A 22,460-nucleotide genomic window follows, 5' to 3' on the forward strand; every position below is an offset into this window, starting at 1 on the left:
GCTGATCCCAAGAAGAGAAGTCATGAAGATGATAGGCAAGAGTGGGGATATTGGATGCGTGACGTGTGGTGACCCAGTTTTTCCCGAGCCTATCTTTGTGGACATCAGTCAGGTTACTCATCTGCGAAATCACTCTGTTCCTTAGTGTTGTCTGAGTCTGCAGAAGCTGAAGAAGGTGGATGCAGAATTTTGCAGATTGGAGAACGTGAGGAATTTGGTGCAGGGAATCGGTCATTTGCAGCAAGTGCTGTGATATTTTTCGAGCTCACGAAGTGTTGCAATTCCTCTTGTTGGGTGTCTCAACTATGGTTTAGGTAGTCTCATATATTAAAGATATCAGGTTTCACCTACACTCTTGAAGTCCACCTTTGGCTATGGGCTGCAATTGAGCTTAGCTTCATTCCTACACTTTTGAAGTTCATTTCATAAATATTCAATTGAGTTCACATCCAAAGATTGAAATTGTCAATGTATTTATGTCGATTGAATATTCAGTTGACTACATCATGTTTAGTTGTAGAATGTATAGTATAAATGTTTTGTTGAATTTTTATCATAGGAAGTGACAATGCAGCTGTAGAATACTAGGTGAATTTTTTATTAAAAATTATTAAAATATTTTGGAGAGAAAAAACATAAGGGGAAAGGAAGGAAAAATAAAAAAGTAAAACAAAAATCTAATTTTCAATAGTTGCATAGAACTTTGATTGAACTTTGATTCATACCTCTTTTTCTTCTATGATTCAACATAATTTTTGCATTCATCCCAAGTGTAGTGTAATCGTGTTTGCTCCAATTATATTGGATTAAAACGACATCTTTTTTAATATGAATACAATGAGGTAGAGATAATCTTATTTATTTGTTCTGTATTTTGTAAACTTACCATTATTTCATTTTTTGTTAATATTTTGAAGCAACAGGCTTTATGTTTGTTAAAATCTTATTCCTAAGCAGTTCCAACTATTTCAATAATTTTTTTTTATTCAACTGTGTAAATTAATTTGTAGTGGTTTTGTGGAAAAAAAAAAAAAAAAAAACATTTATTTACTACTGATAATGTTGTCATGGCATTATAATTAGGGGATTTACAATTCATCCTTAATGTTTTTGTAGCAATCAACATAATAATAAATGTTAAATATCTTGAAATTATACAAAATGACTGCTTTTGAATGAAATGATATTAATTTGGTATCAAAGTTTTGTTACATACATAGACTTTCAAATAATTTGAAAAATCACTTATTTTCTCGTACTTATTATTTGGAATAAAAATAAATAAAATTTTACATATTCTCATAAGAAAGTATAAAAAATAAGTTATATTAACTAATTGGTAGTTTATTCAACAAGTTTTGCATGATGTTTATTATTATAACTATTATTAGTATTGCAAGAAGCTTTCTCTAATACCTTGATTTGTAAGTCTTTTAGAAAGCCTTCAATTTACAAAACTTTCTTGCAACATAATACACAAGTACAACTAACGTACTCCTGAGTTGTAGAGTATTGAAATTCCTTCCTTCCCCGCTCTTTGTGTTGGGGTCGAAACGGGGGGCGTTGCATCTCACTCACCCTTGAGCCTTTCCTTTCGTTTCCTTTTCCTTCGACAGACAGATTATTTCTAATTTCTGACCATGACTACTCGTTTGAGTTGCGTTGAGTTGAGTTGCGCCATTCTTAGATTTCACAACCAGACCAGCCAGGCAGCAAGGAAGTAAGGGAGTGAGTGAGTGAGTGTGTGAGTGTGAGAGAGCGAGAGGGAGAGGGAGAGGGGTAACCGAAATAGGGTTTGGTTCCTGGTTTGCGTCGTGAGGCTGTAGTTCTCTCGCATTGTTCGCATTCCATGATAATTTGGAGCTGTGTTGACTGTTGTGGCGGTAGGTTGGATTCAGAAGCTTGGGAGAAAGAAAGGTAGATAGGTAGGTAAAAAGGTAGGTTTAGTCAATCACCGTGACGGTGCGAGTGAGAGAGGGTGTTTGATGGAGTGAGAGGGGATTTGGATTGAGGCTTCTCCCAAGGAGCTGTTATCGGGGAGCAATGGCGAGTGTTGCAAGGGCTATTGAGCAAGCAGCTTCGAAAGCGGTGAGTGGAGAGCTATGGTGGGAACCTCACACTACGGTGTTTTACGAGTTGGACAACTGTGGCTTAGTTGATGCACACGGGACAGTGGGCGTGGAAAGGGGTAATTCCGAGGGCGAAGCTCAGTTGGTGAGTTTTGCAAATGCCCTAAATTCTGAAACGCTTGTGAGGGGATCGCTGGTCAGAGTATCGCTCGTCATTGATTCGATCTAAGTCATGAAAACATGGTTTGATTTCTTTTTGACCTTCATGGTTGCGATCGAAGAGGTTATCAGCTAGTGCTGCAGTGGCTGCCCTCTCCAATACGCAAGAGCACTCCTTTGTCGAATTTTTGTCACCAGTCACATTTGAGTATTAAAAAGGACGCAAGACCAGTAAAACACTTGTGCAATATTGCTTGACTTAGGTTTTGAGAATGTAGACCCGATTACTTAAACCCTGAACCCTATACTCCAGTATGTACTGGATTTGAGTTGGGAAGCGGGTGGAGTTGTTCAAGTGGAATGCAGTATCAAACAAGCATCTGATGAAGTATTATAAATCATTGGGTGGTTGTGTGTGCGAATTTGACTGTTGGCAATTATGATCTGTAGAAATATATAACTTCCACGCTGTTGGATTTGAAGTGTGTGATTTAGCTGCAACATTTGAAAATCAGGCTATATACTTTCACTATTTAAATATCACCTACTTGTAACTGGTTCTATGAAATTGCTTGAGTTTTTGGCAACATTTATAGCTGTTTCTGAAGGTCGAACTATTTCGTAAACTTGACAATTTCCTGTTATTGTCTAATTTTGCAGGTTGAAAAGCTGAAAGCAAATCATGGGTGGCTTTTGAACACCCTGTTATCTTTCAAGCCGCCGAATGAAGCATCAAAAAGCGCTCTTGCATCATCCCGCATTGATGTGGGCAGCCATTCTCTGGAGATTAAACCCGAGTTGAGAGATATTGCTCTCCAAGTCAGCACTCACCTGGTTTGTCTCCTCACCTGCAAGACGAATTTCCCTTAGTGGCTCTACAAGTTCAAGCTTTCTCTGATTATTGTAGCGATAGTTTTTCATGGAGGAGTGCAGTTCCTACTTTTCATTCTCATGCAAAAGATATTGGTGTGATGTTATTGGATAGTTATAAATGTTGGTAGTGTAGCTGTGAACTAAGCTTGTCGATATCTGTTCTCTTTGTAGCTCTTGGGTCTCTACACGCATGTCAACAAGGGTTATCATGATTTGCGGTGGTTTTAATACAGGTCCTGGATGAAGTGCAAGCTTATATATTGCTGTCCAGGCATATAGAGTCGGGGGCGCTGGTGCCATTTTCTGCCGACAGAGCATTTTTACAAGCTGTGAGTAGCTTCAAATGATTACTATGTCTGATTCTAGGAAGCGCATTAGAGACTGTGTAGGTTGCAGACCTTTCTTTTCTTTGACCTACTACAGTCTAGTGTTCAGTCAGCTTATAACAGAATTTTTATGTTGTAAACGGGATCACTTATTTGGAAATCACAAGTTTTGTTGTATCAGTTTTTGTTTTCAACAAATTTAAATCAGGTCGCATATGATTAACCTTAAGTTGATCTAGCGTTTTTCTTTATTGATGATGAGTGCAGATAACTTTGTATTACTATGTGGAGCGCCAATGTCTGCTGAAGAGTTGTCAGCTGTTGCTTACGTTTCAAAGTATGTTCGGTGTAGAGTGTTTTGAAATTGTCCAAAGATTCCTCGTGTTTTCTTTTCGGTTTTATTTTGTCTGTCGTTGTATCCTACAGACACGCTGTTAGGCACCTATAGTGCGTCTCCATACTTGGAAGTGCGTGGTTGTTGGATTCTAGCTGCTAACATATGTATGCTAACGACATGGTTTTCTCAGCATTTCCAAGTAATTTTTGTTTGTGCATCCACAGTGGCGGATGAAGGTGAATCGCTGAGCTCCTACAAGGCTATGTGCTTGGAGGTTAAGCAACTATTAGAAGATGGTTTTGAGGATAAGACACTTGCCAACTTAAAAGACCGCTTGGCCGTTGTACAGCCCCAGCATTTAGTAAGGCCCTTGCTTGTCTGTTTGGTCCCTCACATTGCTTTTATTACATGTGACAAAGATGATTACACCCTGCTCGGACTGCTCGAAATGATGAATCTGGGATCTCTGGAATTTCAAAAGCAGCATCTTAATGAAGTATCTATGATTGCGAATTTGTCATCTGCATTTACGTGAGATAACTTATGAAAACTTCCTAGTACTAGCCGGATTATTTGCAAGAGGGAGCAATAGTAGAATATTTTTCTTTGGGGGGGGGGGAGGGGGTGAGTAGCTTATAGCCTCAATCGTTGTAGACGATTTTGGGGACGGTCTGCATGCATTGTTGGATTTTTTGTTCAAGGTTTAGGATTTTTGTTAGTTTTCTATGAGGTCCTTCAATCAGGTTCAGGGGTAGCCTCTATTGTAGGACTACTTAATGCATCGTCATTCCGCGTTGAGTTCTTTATGTATAAGTATCCTAGCATAGATGAATTTGTTCTACGAGGATGGAAACTCATTTGCTGACCAGGAGCTTGATGACTCAGGATCGAGAATACACAGTGTTTTGGGCTGAAGAGACCGTTTTGGAACAAAGTTTGCTACTTGACGTTCTCTTTCTTTTGTACTACGAACCATTGAATTCTTGCAAAGCAGCTCGATTTAAGGAGCTGCTAAGTTGCTTTCAGGTATGCTTTTCTAATACGAGTTGACTTTGCTCCAATATCTTGGAGATTTGAGTTTTATGCGTGGAGTATTTAAGGTATAATTTAGTAAGCACCTCATTCATCCTAGTTATAGATCGCTAGGTATGGTGATTGTATTTTCGGCTTATACTTTACTTGTTGCGTCCTCTCTGTTCGTAGTTCTGAGCTGATCATTCTGAGTTATGCAGGGCACCGTCTTTGGAAGCGGGCACGGTGAAAGGCTTGTGTTTTCTACAGAAGCAGCGAGATGCGTTGCGCATGTACGACAGCAAGCAGTGCTTATCCTGATTGAAGCTTTAGACCTTGAGAATTTGTTGTTAATGGTTCATGATGAAACGCCTTTCAGGTTGCCACTTCATCACATAAAACACATTTTATATTTCTTGTTCTTTCAAGGCACATGGGAATCTCTAGTTGATGCATTTAAGTCTTAGTCGAAGACGAGCAATTTTTTTCCTCCTATTTAATTAATAGGAAGGAACAAAAATTGTCTTGTTGCATTACAGAGATTTATTTTTTCTTTTAATTATTAAAGTCTTGTGGTTGAGTATTTATAGTTTTTACGCCCAGGTTTAACATGATATCATAAATAATCTTTTCTCGATTCAGTACCCCATATTCTTATTGAGCAATAGTATTAACTTCAGCTTTCTGGATTCTACAATTTAGTTAAGAAGGCATAGTTTTGGCAACAGTATGTGGTTAGTGATTTAGAATAGGTCTCCATACATTCCCAAGAATTTAACCGTGGGGTTTTAAACAGCCAGGGCGGACACACATTCTCTGTGGCAGAGGTTCAGGAGCTGGATGGTATAATCGGCAATCTCGACACATCAGAAGCCCCAGAGTATGCACCTCTTCTGTTGGGCTGGGCTACCTTCCTCTGCCTTGTATCCTTCCTGCCAGTATCTGGTGATCAAGCTCCTTTTCAGGTGTGCAATCAGTACCTGCATAATACTGACATCAACTAGTCAGGCGTATTGAAGCCTCGATGTTGGATTTGATGATTTTAACCGAGTTCGACTCCAATTTGGTTGCAATAAACAACGGTGAATTGGTATGCCTCCCTTGACGCTTAAGTTTATCCTGGTTTGTCAGGAAATGGATCTTTCTGCATGCGTTCGGCAGGCATATGATGGTGGAGCATACAGTTATCTGCTGGAAATGCTCCGAAGTGACTCCTTTCAAGAATCAGATGTAAGTTATTATTTAACTTTAAAGCTTCTGGCCGGTATTTTGACAGTCTGCGCCACCTTCGCAAACTTTACCAGAGCTCGTGTGTATCGTATCTGTGTGTCTTGGCAGTGGAATTTTATTTGTCGTATTTAATTGTTGGAAGATGAATCTGATCACCTATGCGGTGTGCTGTAAACGTTTTGCTCGTCCATGCGTCTTCAAACTTCATGTTTGAATACTGGTTAAATCATTCGCTTATAGTTTCTGGTTTTATACAGGTGCAAGTGGGTGGATATAAAAGTGTCGTGAAAACATTGGCTGCAGCATTTCTTGCAGCGTTCGATTCTGCAACCCGGGTATTTTCTAAGGTTTTAATATTTTATAATTTCTAGGTAGTAGTTCAAGGTCTCTTCACCTGGTATGGACCTGTGGAACATGGAAGAATGATTTTTTATTTTTATTTTCTACGCAGATGGATTACGAAGGCTACGACATCCTCATCAATATTTTTTGCGAAATTTATCGTGGTCAGGTTAGTGATGTCTTGTTTTGCTCTCTCCAACTCAGATGACGTAACTCTGATTGTTCGACCTCCCTAATTAGCCTGATTTGGTGGTTCGTTGTCAGACATATTTTACCTGTATAATCTTTATTGTTTTTATGCCTTAGCCTAAACCGTGGCTTAAATTGTTTGCTTTTTAGTTTTTTACAGAAGCGGGAAGTAGATTTGTTATCTAGTCAGAGGAAGTAGAACACACTTTCTCATCATTGGTTGATGATTAGTGATTCAGCTTAATATGAATGAGATGAAATTCTGTCTCCTTGTCATACAGGAATCTCTTTGCTTAGAGCTATGGGATCGTGATAGTGTAATTGATGGGCCCATTCGAAATTTATTATTCACGCTACGGGAGGATTTCCCTTACCAAACTTTGTCGCTAGTGCGGCTGTTGGCTGCCCAATGCAAAGGACCATGGCCAGCTGAATGTGTGTAAGTGTACTAATTGTCCATTTTACTTTCGCGAGTTGCTATTTTCAATAATGTAGTTTTGATATCTGAGTACTGCTTTTTTTTGAGTAGTATGCCCTTAACTTCTTTGTATCTATATATATTCTTTGCAGATACGATTTTCTCTACAAGATGGTAAAAGTTACCTCCCTTTACCAGCATCCGGAGGGAGCAGTTATGTGCGAAAAGGGGAGTGTTTTGCAGACAAATGTTACTCTTCTAGTTCCTGGTGCCCCTGGTCTAATGATTCCTCGGGGCACTTACGGACGCATCTCGAGAGTCATTGATGGACGTGTCAGTCTTGTCCATTGGGAGGTAAAGACTATTTTCTTTTGACGGTAGCTGGGTTCAATCAATGGTTCGGGCGTATGTTTCTCTGGGCCTCTGTATTAGTACCTTTTGGATATCGTACCGATTTTGTTAACTTTCGAATTTGCAATTTATTGTTCTTATTACTTTTCTTATCGCTTTATTTCGTCTTGTACTTCAATTGGAGCAAAGAGTGTCCTCTTAAAGTACTCAGTCAATTTCTGGTTTTCTGTTTTCGAATTGCTCCTTGGGGAGTGCAGTGCGAACACAGTGGTATTCTGATTCTTCTGCTACGCATGCTGCAACGTTCAGCCTCTGGTTACCTGTTGGAAGAGGTCCATGCTAGCCTTGATCTGTTGCAACAAATGCTCTCTTCTAACAAGGTACGACAATCCTACTATCTTCGGGCTTGGTTAATTTTGAAGAATATTAAGATTCTCCCTGGAATCCTATTTACCGAAAATAGAATGTACTTTTAATGACGGGAGTATAACTTTAAGCTCATTAACCTCTCGGTATTTCCTGGTATTTTAGGTTCTAGCTCAGTTGTTGTTGGACCTGGATGGTGCCGTGGCAACTGTGACTGCCCGCCGTGATGGACGCATGGAGGATTTTCTGAGGTGTGGAAACTCTCAATCTCAAGTTTTTTATTCTTAAGCACCCCATTGGTTGATTGAAGTGGGATGACTAATCGAGAAGTATTGGTGACGCGCAGAATTGATGTTGTGGCTATGATTTGTGCCATAATCAACGGATTGGCTCAAAGTCGTGGTAATTATGTCATGTTGTCCTCCTGCATGCATATACTTGGTTCTTTCGCGCTTTGGTAAGTAACTGATATCTTGGTCCATCGTTTCATTTTCAACCTCTGATGGCGGCGAGTGGCACGGCGATTTGTCCAATTCTGAGTCACAATGTAATATTATCCTGAAGTTCTAAATTTAGTTAGTGGTAAGAAACTATTTATCATTGAATTGTGTGTTCAGCTCGCCTGAGCAAGTAATGGAGGAGCTTGGGAGAACGAGTCTTCTTCAGCCGTTTGGCAGCTCCATTGGGTAACATTATTACAACTTTCACACCTGGTTTTGGTCCTGGTTTAATTCATAGTTAAATGCTTTGACGTTGGGCATATGTGTTGCGTTTCATAAATGTGCAATATCTCTTTCCCTCTGATGTTTTCTTGTTCTGTGCTCCTATGTAGAGACATTATCTTAGTCAAGGTAAATTTCAAGTTCTAATTTTTCCTGATTCATCCAAAGCTTTGATAGCTTTTAATCTTCACCCCTAACAGTTATCAGAATTGTACCCGTGCATCAAATTCTGATTCTGGAACCAAAAGTCACAGCACGCAAAGAGGAACCTATTGCTATTTGTTTCGGCTGTACTATGCTGCCACATTTTATCTTTTTCACAGCACTTAAGTTATGCGATAGTTGTTGAACTTGGATTCTTCCAATGAGGATTTTGGGTTTATTGCAGTGGCGAGTGGGTCTCTACTGGAAGTCTTCTTCAAATGCTTCTGCAGAAAGTAGAGCCGAGTATTGGAGACTACCCTCTTGCTCTGGCTGGTACTGGTTTCTCAAGTCATCGTTGTGATTTACGTTGGTGATTTCCCATGCTTCAGAATTTTGTTTTTCTTTTTCATGAAGTTTCCTGATTCTAGTAGTTGACCAAGGTTTAAGCTTTCTTTATTACAAGGTTGGGCAATTATTAAATTTTGATTATTTTAATGTGTGCCAGCCCTTGGTTTTACCAAAACAATAGTTGAGAAAGGTGTTGAATCCGAAATGTTATCTTCTCTCGTCATGTATATGGTGCGGGAGCTACTTCTGAACCATGGAAACTGGAAATACCAACAACCTCATCAACGGTGGCAGATCACTACTCAGGTGTTCTTGCAGGATTTACTAGGTGATTTATGCAAGTGCATCGTTTTTAGTAGCAAAGAAAAATGTTCCTGTACAAATACACCAAACACAGAAAATGAGAGGCGTGCATACCATAAGATGATGCAAGCCATTGGATATTACTGAAGTCTGGGTACCTGACATTTAGAGTTGACAATGCAGACATTGCAGGTTAGCTTGTCAGTACTGACAGGAACATCATCAAGAGTGTCAACTGGGAACTTACGAAGGGTGTTGCTAGAAACTTTTCTCTTCGACTCTATTATCCAAGATTTCATTTTCCAAATTTTGTCCATAGGTTCAACTTTAGAGGTGAGTACAATTCTATACATTTACTTTGTAAATGTTTTCGAATGTGTTGAGTCGTGGCATGTGTTCAGCTTCACTGCGCAATTAAATATCATGAAACGTGTTGGTGCGAATTCGTAAAGTTTTTTACAGTCACTTATGTTTATCTACTGCAGGAGCTGCACTACAATCGATCAGTGAGACCCAGAGAACTGGAATGGGTACAGTATGCCCTACATACAGTTCTTTTACTTCTGCACCATGTCCTTCTTGATGCGACTGTTGGCCCTGCATCAAAAGTGAGTCCCTTCTCCTAAATTGAAAATGTATTGTTTGATAGCGAGGTTGCTGGAACACCATGCTGCAGTGTCAAGCAGCGCAGTAGCAGCAAGTAATTTTGTGTTTACGCTTCCTACAAATACATTCCCTTCACAAAGGTGTGCCTTTTATATTTTAGTTTTTTGCTGGACAGCTAACCTTTATGCCATAGCTCTGAAAGTGTTTCTTAACGTTTCTTCTATGATGGTTCAGGATTATCCAGGAATGTCACTGTTGGAGCAGTCTCTTTTGCGGAAGTTTGCTGGCCCTCTGCCTGTAGTTGCAATAATTGCTTCATTCTTAAGTTTCTCTCGCAATGCGGTATGAACTATTGGTGATCTGTTTTCCGTGCCGTTTCTAAAACTGGAGTCTGTTGTCATAATACCGTCTATCATAGCTGGTGATATCTTCGTCAGTCTAGCGCCTCGGTTCATGATGTACATATTTGTTCTTTATGCCTAATCTAGGACTGCTCACTGAGCTTTCAGGACATGCAATTAGCAAGTGTAAGGGCTCTCACCAGCCTCTGCGTTTCAGCTCAGAAAGCACGGCCTCATTCGGTCAGCATAGCGAGCTACATTTCTTCTCCTGACCAAGTAAGTTATCTTTCCAAACCTTCACATTTTGAAGGTGCTTCCTAGTTTTGTAGATGTTTTACTTTAACTACTACCCAACTGTTTGTTATATCTGTAGATTGTGGGGTGACCGAGTGGAGTGAAATGTCGCATAGCGTGTCGTTTAAGATTCCCTTATATATGTTTACCTGCATTTTTATTCTAGTCTGACAAATTATTCTCGATTCACTTGTAGAGGAAGGTTTTGCGCAATGTAATATGTCAATTTTTGTCGGAAGAAGGCTGGGTGTCCCATCAGGAGTTGTTTATCGCAATAATTGAGCTCTTAACTACTGCAGTAAAATGGCAAGTAAGTGGATGTTCGAGTATCGTTTATAATCTATCGCATGTGACAATCACGCACTTGCATCTTTCAATTATTAATTGCGCTTGAGTAAAGAAACTGAGATTATCTTGGCAAACTTATCATACGGGCCACTGAGACACAGCTTGACGCATGATTCTGGTGGGTGAATTTTGGGTGTTAAGAACCCTTACATTTTTGTAATTGATGCATTCTTCGTGGATGGTGCTGACATGATTGTGGGAACTGGCAGCCGTCCCTAGTGGCACTGTTTTTATTTCCAGCCGAACAGTCTCTGTCAACTATTCGAGTAACTGGCGATCTCTCCGCGGCACAGTCGGCACACTCTGGTCCTTCATCTGCAGATCATTCAAGCGGAGTACTTGATGTGCTATGGAAAACAATTCTCAAATCTAATGAACTTGTTAAAAGGTATGCTACTTATTTTTATTTTTTTCCAATTATCTTTCCTTGTTCAGAGATTAGGAAACGTCGATAATAAAGCAGCTGCTCTTTATGTCCAGGAATACCGCTTGAATTGTATATTTCTCATCGCTTGTTTCCTATTGTTGTTTTTTTCCACAGCCACCCACAGATGCTATCGAGAGTGCTTTTTCTTTTAGCCTCAATATGGCAAGAGGGCATTGAATACCTTCGCATTATTGAGACACTTCGCCAGAAACCAAATTTTTGGAGAAACCTAGCTTCTGGTCTGTCATTCATAAGTGGATTGACTACTAGTCCAATTCCTACTCTTCATCAAAATACGGGCGACCTAAATAAACATGAAATCCTATTGCAAGCATTTAGATATAGATGTGAAGCGTCAATTTTAACAATTATGGCCTGTGACGTGTTTCTACAAAAGTGTCTGCTTTACCCAACAAGCAATGAACCTACTACTAGTGGTCTTTCACAAAGCAACAATAAATCGTCAAGTGGAGAGAGCGCGACCGTCGGGAGCGATACAAGCTCTATTGCGAAGCTCCCTTCCTCAAAATCTGGTGCATTTGAGATAATCAACGAATGGGCCAAAAAATCAGTTACGAGCAGCATACTCAAATCATATACATTTTGTTCTTATGATCAAGAAGTTATTCTTAGGGCCAAGGTACTTTTCTATAGCCTGCTTTGTTCTTCCATGCTGTGACATAATTATCAGTTTGTTTTATTGAGACACGTAATCGTTGTTGGGCTTGTTTCCATTATTTCTCGTGGATGTTAATGATATATTTGTCGTGGTTGTGTTATGTTTTTAATGATATTTTTATTGTCTGAGCATGTGCCCATTTGTGTAGTGCTTGCCAATAGACTGAAGATTTCTGTTAAGAACTGGAATTGATGGATCGTATTTCCGCAGGCGGAAGCACGAGTGCTGATTGTGGGTATGATGAGAAAGGTTTTAGCTGGGGATGTTAGAGGCATTAGTGCTGCTCTTCTTGAGCGCTTGCGACAGACCATGACACAGGTACGGTTTGCACTTAACATAATTTCTCTGAGCTATTTGGTCATGTTTCTGATTAGTCATGCATATTGTGTAGTGTGGAGTTCTGATATAGATACGTCCAACTATAAATTGCGAATGTTTTGAGAATTTCGTGATGGTATTACTAAAACCAGATTTATTTAAGTATTACATTCGTCATTGTTTGAGCTGTAGGTGTTTCAACTCTCATCATTTGAAGAACTTGTAGTACAGTACACCGCACGAGGTTACAGGTATGGTTCGATTTGTTTCTCTTGGGTGAAGATTACAATTTCTTAGTTCTGTTAGACATGTTTCAAGATACGGCGAAGTTCATATAATTCTGATTGCTTCTTTTCTGTTGAAGTTAGTTGAAATCTTGGAACTGAATTGCTTCCATTCTTCAGTCATGGAAACCAGCTGCAGGTCATGCTTATGAGTGATCTTTATCATCATTTACAAGGAGAGATAGTAGGGGGCAGGCCATTACCGACTGGACCTTTTCAGCGGATAGCGGCATTTCTGTTGACAAAAGAAATGGAACTTCTGGGTTCAATTGGTAAATTCCCAATTTTAGAAGGGCTGCATCCTGCATACGGAAACGGATATGTGTATGATACTAAGGCCTTAGAATCCGAGTTAGGTCTTGAGTGGTGGTCCCAGACGGAAACAGCCATCTTGCCGCCTTCTGTAGTAGAAAGATCCATTAGCTATTTGGAACAAGCGAATACCATGGCTAGCTTGGGACACTCGCAGCTGTCTGCTCTCAGAGCGTGGGCAGCTGTGGTTACAGTGTGTATCTTCGATAAGCAAGGAGTAAGTTTTTTATATCTCAGCCTTGTCTTAATGTCAGTACGAAGTGGCAATGTTTTAGCACAACACAAAGTGTTTTAAATTAGAAACATATGCTTGATCTGAATTTTGCTTCGGCTCAAATGTTGTGCATGTTCCAACATGTAGCATATGAACAAAGGCAACGACGTTGTTCTTTTCATATTTACTTGGACTAATAGTGCTCAGCCATTGATCGACTTGGACCAGTTCAAAGCCTTAATATTTCTACGTCATCCTAAAATTCATGTCGTTTAATGTCCCGGTCTAGTTATTTTTTTGTCTTTTTTATTTCTCTCTTATACTTACGTTGGCTACGTTTCTCTAACAGGTCCGAAGCGAAGCAGTTGCATCTGAACTTGAGTGGAATGATGAAGACGTGTATCGATGTACTGAGGATCTTTGTGAGGCACTAGAGTCAGCAGTGGTAGCCATTGGACTTGCAAAAGACACATCAAACCTTTTGCCTACATTCATGGCCATGCAAGCACATTTGCTCCTGATATTTGCGCGTTGGCTGTGGAACCGTGTCACCCCTTCTTCATCACGAAAACTTCGGTTGTGGGCTGTTTGTGCAAAGATCGTTCGGACTACTGTTGGCTGTCTGAAACTCCAGTTAGATTCTCATGTAGACTTTCTGCAGCAAGGCGAGGAGCTAGTGAAAGAGCTATTAGGAGCCTTTATAATAGCCTTGGAAGTTATTTACACTCAAAATGGAAGCACTGCAGAAAATGCTGAGGAGAGGACGATTGAAGGCGGTCATGAGATGGGCGATGCCTTCTCAGATGTCACTCTGATGGGACTTGGTTTTCTCCCTGGTCTATGCACTGCCGTTGAACACCCTTTGTACGCTAATCTTGCACTTGCAGGAATAAACCTCTTAATTAAGGGTTTTATTGCACCAACTACTTGGATGCCGATTCTGCAGAATCACTTTCCAACTCAATCTCTTATTAGAAGGATACATGCAGATGTAAACAGTGAATCTCCGAGGGTTGCATTGAATATATGCCTCTCACTTGCCCGCATGAGAGTGGGCGCAGAGATGCTGCAAAATACAGGAATCTTTTCTCATCTTCTCACTTTGAGTAAGCAATTGCAGGTGGGTTCACCCATTCCCGTCTTGCATAAAGTTCGTAAGAACGTTGATCACAATTGAACATTTTGGTTACAATGATGGCTATTGTTTGTGGTTGCATATCGTGCTGTAATCAACCTTTTAAAAACCACCCTGAAAATGATGCAGAAAAACTAATCTCTTCTTGCTTTCTTTTTTGGTTTGTTCGGTTTTCCTCTACTGTACTCAGTAAGTGTAATTTTGTGAAACGCTCAGGACAACAAGGTTATTTCAAGCAGCATGGAAGGCCCTTTTAGTGTATGGCCTAATCGAGACCAGCCTTCAGAAGGACACATGTGGAGGCTGCAGTTGGCTGTTGTTACAGCTCTTATACGTTCGGGGGGTGAGAAAATTCTTGGGGGATCACTGGTAGAAAGCGCATTCACTTATGTTGCTGCGTTGAAAGAGTTATTACTGTCATCTTTACGGGCACCAGTTCCTGGGTTGGATACTCAAGGCAGGAAAAAGGCAAAGCTGCAACAGCCAAGAACAACTATCTCGGCATTGCAGGTATGATCATACATAATTATCTGACTGCAAAGAATACATTTATTTCTGTTTTCATTCTGATTTTGGAGTTTTACTCGGGATTTGACCCGTGTATTGAATGCAGGAAGTGCAGCACGTGATGTCTTTGATATGTGAGCTTGCAAATCACCAACTGACATGGGGGCGGACGTTACCAGAATCTATTACTGAATTTGAAGAGATGAGTTTGCACCTGTTGGCATACATTGCCAGAGAGGGTTTAGTTCGATCTGGAGTCTATCATAGCTTCCATGTAGGCATCCAGTGCCATCCAGTACAAAAGGAAGAAATTATTGCTCACGGCAGACCGTCTTTTGTAGGAAGCTGTGCCGGGTGGTTTGCACTGTGTGCCAAAGGCTCTACAGTGAAAGAGAGTAACGGAGCAGCCTCTCCTCCTCCCAAGGTTGCACCTCAGGCAGCAGCCGCTTCTCCCACAAGGTCTAGCTCTTCATTATCAGGGTCAGGTCTAATTACAAGTGGGAGCCTTCCATCTATTACCTCCAGCGTTACATATACAGAGTACTCGGATCTTGTTGCTATTAATGTGTACAGACTAGTGCTTCTTCTTCTCAACTTCAATTGCAAACAAGTACGACATGCAGTTGATAGATTTGAGGATAGAGGGGCAATCGATTACAGCCATTTTCCTCAGCTTCCTGCTCCGGAGGTTCTTTATCACTTACAGGTACATTACATATTTGCTGCCCCGGTGATAAAAAGGATGCGTCGTGTTTGCTTGATTTTAGTTGGATCTTTCAATTATTCATATGAAGCTATGTAACTTTAGGCGGTCTTGATCAATGTGTCTTATCTATATTGAAAAAAAAGGAAATATGCATGTCGCAGGATCAAGTTGGGGCCGTTCTGATAGATATATTACGCGCAAGAGAAGGGAAAGTGATCCAGGAGGCTGTAAAAGATGTCTGTCTACTTCTCTTCGGTATTTTGGAAAAATCTCTTTACCTCGGTGTGGCTGTATGTAGAAGTTGTGGTCTTACCCCTCATCCTCTACGATCTGACGACTTTGGGAAAGAGTTCCGCGCTTTGCTATCAGGTCAGTTGCATCCAATGGTGTGTTCCAGTCGGGGCGCTATGTGAAGTCCATGTTTGTTTGTTTAAGCTCTCCCGGTAGAGAATATGTGGAAACTTTAACGATTCCTATGAGATTGTCTTTGTTCTTGAATTCGAATCTTGGATTCTAATCTTGAATTCGAATTCAGATTAGATAGCAAATTTTCTCGTTTATGGTATTAAGCGAGTCTCAATTTACTGAGTTATAGTTAATATAGTGGATTTTTTAAGCACGAGTAATATCTGATGGTGAACCTCTTGCATTTGTTCTGGCAGCTTCTCAAAATTTTGAGTTTCTAGAGCGTCCATTGAGATCTTTGAAGCGCGTCGTGGCCTTAGCTTTTCCCGAAATCAGTTGAATGTATTCAAGAATGTGGTACTTTCGCTGCTTCGGCAACAAACCTTAGTTTATTACTGAAATGAAGAACCACTCATGTACCGGTTCTGTTCTGGCTTGGGAGTGTAGTTCCAGATAAGAAAGGATACTTCACATAGCCAAGGTGTTACTGTGGTTGTCCGCCATGCTGCCCTTTGATGTTGAGCAATTGTGTGGAAGAATGTCGAGAAATCTTTGCTTCCTTTAGGCGTTTGGGTTTTCCTCAGAAGATTACAACAAAGACAGTAGGAGTTCTGAAGCTGGTAACGCTTGATGTGGGTAAGTTCCCAGCATGCGTAAACAGAAACTTAGCACCGTCAGGTGTCAGAGTTGTGCATTGTTCTAATTTTGTGCTTATAAATTTCAGAATGTAAAACATGTAAAACTCATCGGTTTTTTATCTGGGGCTATCTCTTGGACTTTCTGGTGTATGAGTTGTGGGAGAAATTGGATAACAATTTGGCGAAGAGATACATGTTGTATACAAATTTGTAGCCTTAAATATATCTCATCTTCTGAAAAAATGAAGCATTGAATTAATATTTAATCACAAAGAAATAAGTATTAAAATTTTAATATGTATTGATATTCTAAAATAATATCACATATAATACATGAACATTTTTCAGCTCTAGTGTTTCAATATCGTAAATTTTATTTTTATTTTTTAAATATAGAAAATTAGATGGAAGATACTTGTATTATCTTTTTGTATTCATTAAGAAGATTATGGATTCAACATTATAAATCTTAACGGGAAACAAAATAAAGTAACATTAATTCAATTAGTATTTTATGTTTTTGTACTGTAAGCAACTATCATAAACATAATTTCAGATCCTTACAGAGCTTACAAAATTTTCTTTGACTTTTAAGAATCAACCTAAAATAATTTATTGAAATAAAATATATAATTCAAATTTATAATTTGATGTAATTGTTGAGAGTTTTTAAAGCTTACACTTTAATGAAATTTCATAATTGATTCCTGTGAATAAGACACTATTCAATACTGACGTCAGGATCTACTCATCTAATCACATAGCTTTACAAGCAATGCTCTGTAATAAGGATACAAGCATTCAACAACAATGGCTATTGAAAACCTGCAACAATGCGATTACTGTAGAGGTCTTACCCACTAGAAGCACTGCTCAACTCTTAAACCTGTTGGAGAAGACGGGGATGGTGGCAAGCTTGCTTGTGGAGCCTTCAGAACAGACAATCGTGGCGAGATTGCACAGATATATTTACCCATGCATCGTTCTATGAAACCAATGTCACGTATTCCAGGAGAAGAAAACGGTCGTATGCTCAGCCGACCCGAGCTTAGTTTAGTGAAAATTGCCAGATTAAGCTCCACTGCAGAAAAGTTTGTTTACAGATAGGTACCTGTGGCGAAGTAGAAGAGGCTTGGATAGTTGTGCAGGTCTCAAGCTTCCCACATGAAGGACTGCTGTATCAAAAATCTCATGGTGTTGGGCTTGAGTTTCTGATCTGCCTTGTCAAGGATGTGGTTGATTTCGGTGTTTTGGGTTGAGTTGTTGATAAGCGTGCCCGTTAAATGGCCAACGGTACTTTCGAAGGCACTGTGAGGCTCTTAAGAAAGAAAAGGTGAAGTAGAGAATGCCCAGTACTAGCAAAATCACCAGCGTCACGATGACGACCTTCTTCAGTATTCTCTACTTGAGACTTGACTTCTCAACTGCATCACAAACAGGACGCTGATCGTAGTACCCATGTGCCTAAAATTTGCATGAGCAAACGGAGAACCTGATGTGCAAAGTACTTTTACGTGCAAAAGTCAAGAATGGCTGGTCTTCATGTTGTGAAGGCATTTGTAAAACTACGAGCAATTGATCAGTTCATCAGAGTCAAAAAATCTATATAAAAGTACCACTCGGCTGTTATCTAGTTGCGTTTGATGTCATTTAAAGCCGCAATTAATTGATATCAAGTTTGGGCGGTTTCAAGTGAGTTGGAAACATCTGATCGTGGGACACGTGCGCCAACAGTTTCCTCCAAAAAACACCCAATTGAAATGCTGTTTACACAGATGTCGTGCACTATCTGACGTTAAACATCTTGGCAGAAAGTGAGCATAAGAAACCCCAGAAATGTAGAAAATGTTTGTAGAAGAAGTGTTAGAATCCTTACGTCGATAGATAGAGATTAGGTAGCGGTTTGATGAGTGGCTGGGTGCTGATATGGTTACCACTACGTCCACCCACTCTCCATTTCCAATGACAATCGGAGGGCTCTCCTCCCCACTGAGTAGGTTCGATGAATTGACAGTGAGCCTATACGCCTGCAAATAACTAAAATCATAATCAGGAATTCAATGCACTTCCCGGGCTTCGATACAAATCGAGAAAGCGATCTTCATACACCAATTCCTCAAAAAACATCCCTGTATACTCAACCAAGGCTACCATCCGAAATGAGAACGACAAGTGACGCCGACACCTAATACTATGACCTACTTGTCTCATTTCATAAGAGATAGCCTCAATGACGAGAGCCCAATTGAAGTAGCAGAATTCTCGTACAATCAAAACAAATGGGAGTGACAAGTTGAAAAACCGTGCATGTTTATACCTGGATATCTGGAGGCACAGAAACTATGATATGAACTTTGGAGACGTATTCGCCAACTGTTGTGGTGTACTTGTGGATGGATGGGGCGATAGGGGGATCGAGAATGAACGCGTTGGAAAGCTCCAAACTACTCAAAATTGCACGAGGTGGTGGTGGGGGAGGTGGGGGAGATGGTGGAGGAGGAGACTTGCGATGGTGGTGATGGTGGTGGTAGTGGTGACAGTGATGACTACGAAGGTCAAGAACACTTCCACTATTGACAGGGCCAAACAAAACTCCAGAATCTTGTGCCCTCAGCCCTGTCCATTCCAACATACCAACTCTTGATCCGCTTGCTCCCCTCCTCCGCCAACCCTTAGAGAGCTCTCGCCAAGGCATTGCCATTGTTGCTAATTATCGTTAGGTTGTGCACTAATATACTTGAACAATCTCGAGTTTATTGATGAATGAAACAATGAAAGATTTTGGTCAGTGATTGATTGGAGGTGAATGGGTGCGTCCAACTTGAAGGTGCTGAGGAAGCAAAACACATGTGGAAAGTTGAGTGAACTAAATAGAAACTGACAACATGGTCGTTGCTTCAGGGATACATCGTTGGTTATTGGTGGTGATCAGCCACAAAGTTCTTGTGTTCGAAGCAAAATAAGGAAAAATATAAATATATCGTGAATAATGGAACATTTCAACCAGCGGATGGTACCACTGTACATATCAGATTGCGTAACTGAGGGAACTGGTAGCCAAACTTAATCTTACATCTTAAAACAGAACTGAACATGACGTCGGTGCATGCCCTAAACGAGCTAACCCAAACGATTTAAGGCCCTTCAATTCGAATTTGAACTCTCGCCGACAACAGTAAAACAACGCAGGATGTGTATCATCAATTCTACCACTGGATCTTATGAGACACTATTTCCCTTGGGCCAACACAATTACGGTGCTTCATTCCTAGAGCAATAATGAGCTTTGCAAGGCTATTACTAAAAAACACGTGCTGATCTCCTCCTCCATGAATGTTATGTCAATTTTCTTCATGAGCAATCCCTGGACACCTCCAATTTGCGCAATACTCATGAAGTTGATTCGAAAAATCAGTATTGCTGCCGAGGGGAGAGAGTGACCTTGAGCCCATTCTTGATGGGCATGACCAAAGTAGTGGTGTAGGTTATCTCTTGTCCAGGTACTAAATGAAACTTGAAGAAGTGCGCGATGAGTGCTATGGTTAACTTCAGCTGCAAGCATGCAGAATCTCGGCCTAAGCAGATGCGAGGGCCGGCCTGCCACATCAACCACTTGTGTCATTTTCGCACAATGCTCTCCACATATCTCATGATGCATGCTCGTGCCTGCGGGTTGCTGATCTTCTGCAGCAAGTCTGAATACTTCCTAGCCCTAACTTTCATGAAGATCTCGCACGTGCTCTCGCAGTACTTGTACGGGTACTCCTTGGTTATCATCTCCAGCACTCTCATGCCCAATGCGTACACATCCACCAGGAGGTTGTAGTCCCGGTCCAGAATCTCTGGCGCCATGAATTTCGGCGTTCCCAAGATCCTGTCCAGACTTGCCTCTCTCATTTCTTTGGCAAATCCCATGTCTTCTATTTTTAACTTGCCCGTGTTCCCATTTATGAAGATGTCACATTTGATGTCTCGGTGGACTATGGGCGGCTTTCGAGTGTGCAAATACTTCAGCCCACACCGAATTTGCCTCACCCAGCTCTTCACCGTGTCCATTTTCACATGCTTCCTATGCAGCTTGTAGTAGTTTGCTAGGATTCCAGAACTGAACAGCTCCATGATGAAGTTCACTTTCATGTTGGGGTCGTCGACCCAGACCGCAGTGCAGCTGATTATGTTGGGTTTGCTACAACGTCTCCAAGAAGTAGATTTTGTACTCAAGCTGGTGCACCTGGAACGGGTTGGGGTCAGCACCAAGAGAGACCCGATTCCAGGCCACCTCGGAGCCCTGCTGGCTGACCAATGCTCAGTACACCACCTTGCTAGAGCCCCTCCCCAGGACCTCCCTGTAGTGCATGTGTTGGATGGTTTGATGTCATGGTTGCCGCTTTTCATCTCCATCTCCGTATGCATGACGAGGGCTGGCTGAGTGGGCACGCCAGTCAATTAATCAAATATTCCTTCAGACGGAGACGGGCAAGGTGAATCGGAGACATACATTCTCCCGTCCTGCGAGAGAGAGAGAGCAATCAATCACTAGAGAGAGAAGGAGACTCCGAAATCACTATAAGTAAAAGTGGTGCATCGGCAAATTATTAGGGTTGAAGGGCGGCCTCGTGGGCCATTCCCAGCTCCAGTTGTATGTGGAGTTGTAACTTCACATCCTCCCTTGGTTATAAAATTTGGAAATAACCAGACTTGGTTCTAAACTTATGTGGCTTCTATGTTGAATTTAGTTTTGATTGATCTGTTAACTCATGTTCCCATTGATATCCTAAGATACGAGTAAAGCTCAATTGCAGTTTGCAGACACATCCTCGCTCCACCCATTAGTGTGAAAGCATCCAATCTCCGCAACTGAGTTGCACTGTGTAGAATTTGCATTTCATAAACAAGGCTTGCTCATAACTTGTTATATATATATATATATATATATACATACATATTATTGTACCCTATAATTAGTTGTGTGTTAAATATATATTGTGATAGTGTGCCACTTTGGCATGAGTGTGATCCTTGATTATCCTTTTAAGGAATTTTACCTTGTGAAAGATAATTCAATTTGACTCTTTTGTATTGTTGTATGGTATCAAAGTTAGAATTTTATCTTCTAAAAACATTTTGCACTTTTTTTATGATTAGAATGTGTAAATATGTTCTATGATTCTAAATCTTGTATAAACATTTTAACTCGTTTAAAAAATTAAACACATAATGCATGTTATTTTAAGCAAAGAAACTTTGGTTCATTGTTTATGGTGATGAGCTAAATCCTACACCACTTGTAGCAATTGACATTCCTGTAAACATTGCAAGAGTCTTTGCTTTAGTTATAAAAAAGTATAGCTCATTGAAAAGAGTATGATAAAATGATTCTTGCTATAATAATAATAGTTAAAATCTCATTATAGCATTCTACATAAAATTATATGGCAGCCAAAGTAATTTAAGATAATTTAGTCCAAATTTATAAATCAAAAGATATTACCACCAAGATGCATTTCAAGATTTAATTGCACTTTTTAAAAAGAAAATCCAATATCATTATGGAAAATCACATTCTTAAGTTTAGATCATTAAACCAACAATTAATTGTACTTAATAATCAGCTTTTAGATAAATTTTTTGTTTATGTCTTAATAAAGTATCATATGTTTATGAGTTTCTTACATTGGCAATTAAAATAAAAATCTTTACTCATTAATTCTTGACTTTATATAAGAGATTTGTTTTATAAATAATATAAATATTCTAATTAATATGATGGATTTTTAATCACTCTTATATACTCACAAATATAATTCTAATTTTAATGAATATTACAAAAAATTCTAATTATAAGAATAAAATTCTAATTTAAAAAATAGCAAATAATATAAGATATAAATTAAAAATATTTTTTTGCTTCAATTACAAAATCCTAAGACATCATATTAAAAAAATAAATTACTTAAAATCAAATAAAAAATAATCAAATAAAAAGTAATAAAAAAATAAATTAAATTTTATTTAAAATTAAAATAATTTAAAAAATAATTAATTATATATAGTATCT

General features: G+C 39.7%; 1 protein-coding gene and 1 pseudogene across 1 annotated transcript; one reads left to right on the forward strand and one right to left on the reverse strand.

Moving 5' to 3' along the window:
• The first annotated feature begins 1,681 nt into the window (after window positions 1–1,681).
• LOC112282444 (uncharacterized) lies at window positions 1,682–16,521 on the forward strand. The gene is made up of 34 exons (XM_024520025.3): window positions 1,682–2,214; window positions 2,889–3,062; window positions 3,335–3,430; window positions 3,695–3,764; window positions 3,989–4,125; window positions 4,650–4,790; window positions 4,997–5,154; window positions 5,572–5,740; window positions 5,907–6,005; window positions 6,263–6,340; window positions 6,457–6,516; window positions 6,818–6,975; window positions 7,107–7,308; window positions 7,563–7,685; window positions 7,837–7,922; window positions 8,018–8,128; window positions 8,289–8,357; window positions 8,782–8,870; window positions 9,043–9,191; window positions 9,372–9,521; window positions 9,674–9,796; window positions 10,029–10,136; window positions 10,304–10,411; window positions 10,626–10,739; window positions 10,987–11,165; window positions 11,319–11,844; window positions 12,094–12,201; window positions 12,394–12,452; window positions 12,606–13,014; window positions 13,361–14,131; window positions 14,363–14,656; window positions 14,760–15,359; window positions 15,521–15,728; window positions 16,022–16,521. Exons 1-34 carry the CDS (start codon window positions 2,044–2,046, stop codon window positions 16,102–16,104), a joined length of 6,180 nt encoding a protein of 2,059 aa, XP_024375793.1. The 5' UTR covers window positions 1,682–2,043; the 3' UTR covers window positions 16,105–16,521.
• A 3,499-nt stretch (window positions 16,522–20,020) lies between these two features.
• LOC149989262 (putative serine/threonine-protein kinase WNK7 pseudogene) lies at window positions 20,021–20,803 on the reverse strand (annotated as a pseudogene).
• Window positions 20,804–22,460: the final 1,657 nt, after the last annotated feature.

Source organism: Physcomitrium patens, chromosome 5 (genome assembly GCF_059467195.1).
Source record: "Physcomitrium patens ecotype Gransden chromosome 5, ASM5946719v1, whole genome shotgun sequence".
Classification (NCBI taxonomy): domain Eukaryota; kingdom Viridiplantae; phylum Streptophyta; class Bryopsida; order Funariales; family Funariaceae; genus Physcomitrium; species Physcomitrium patens.

What these genes read in the sequence shown, in the direction of transcription:
- LOC112282444 (XM_024520025.3), top strand. Translation starts at nt 2,044, where the DNA reads ATGGCGAGTGTTGCAAGGGCTATTGAGCAAGCAGCTTCGAAAGCGGTG. An exon ending in GCTGTTGCTTACGTTTCAAA is followed by an intron (nt 3,765 to 3,988) that starts GTATGTTCGGTG and finishes GTGCATCCACAG; the next exon opens with TGGCGGATGAAGGTGAATCG. An exon ending in CCATAGGTTCAACTTTAGAG is followed by an intron (nt 9,522 to 9,673) that starts GTGAGTACAATT and finishes TATCTACTGCAG; the next exon opens with GAGCTGCACTACAATCGATC.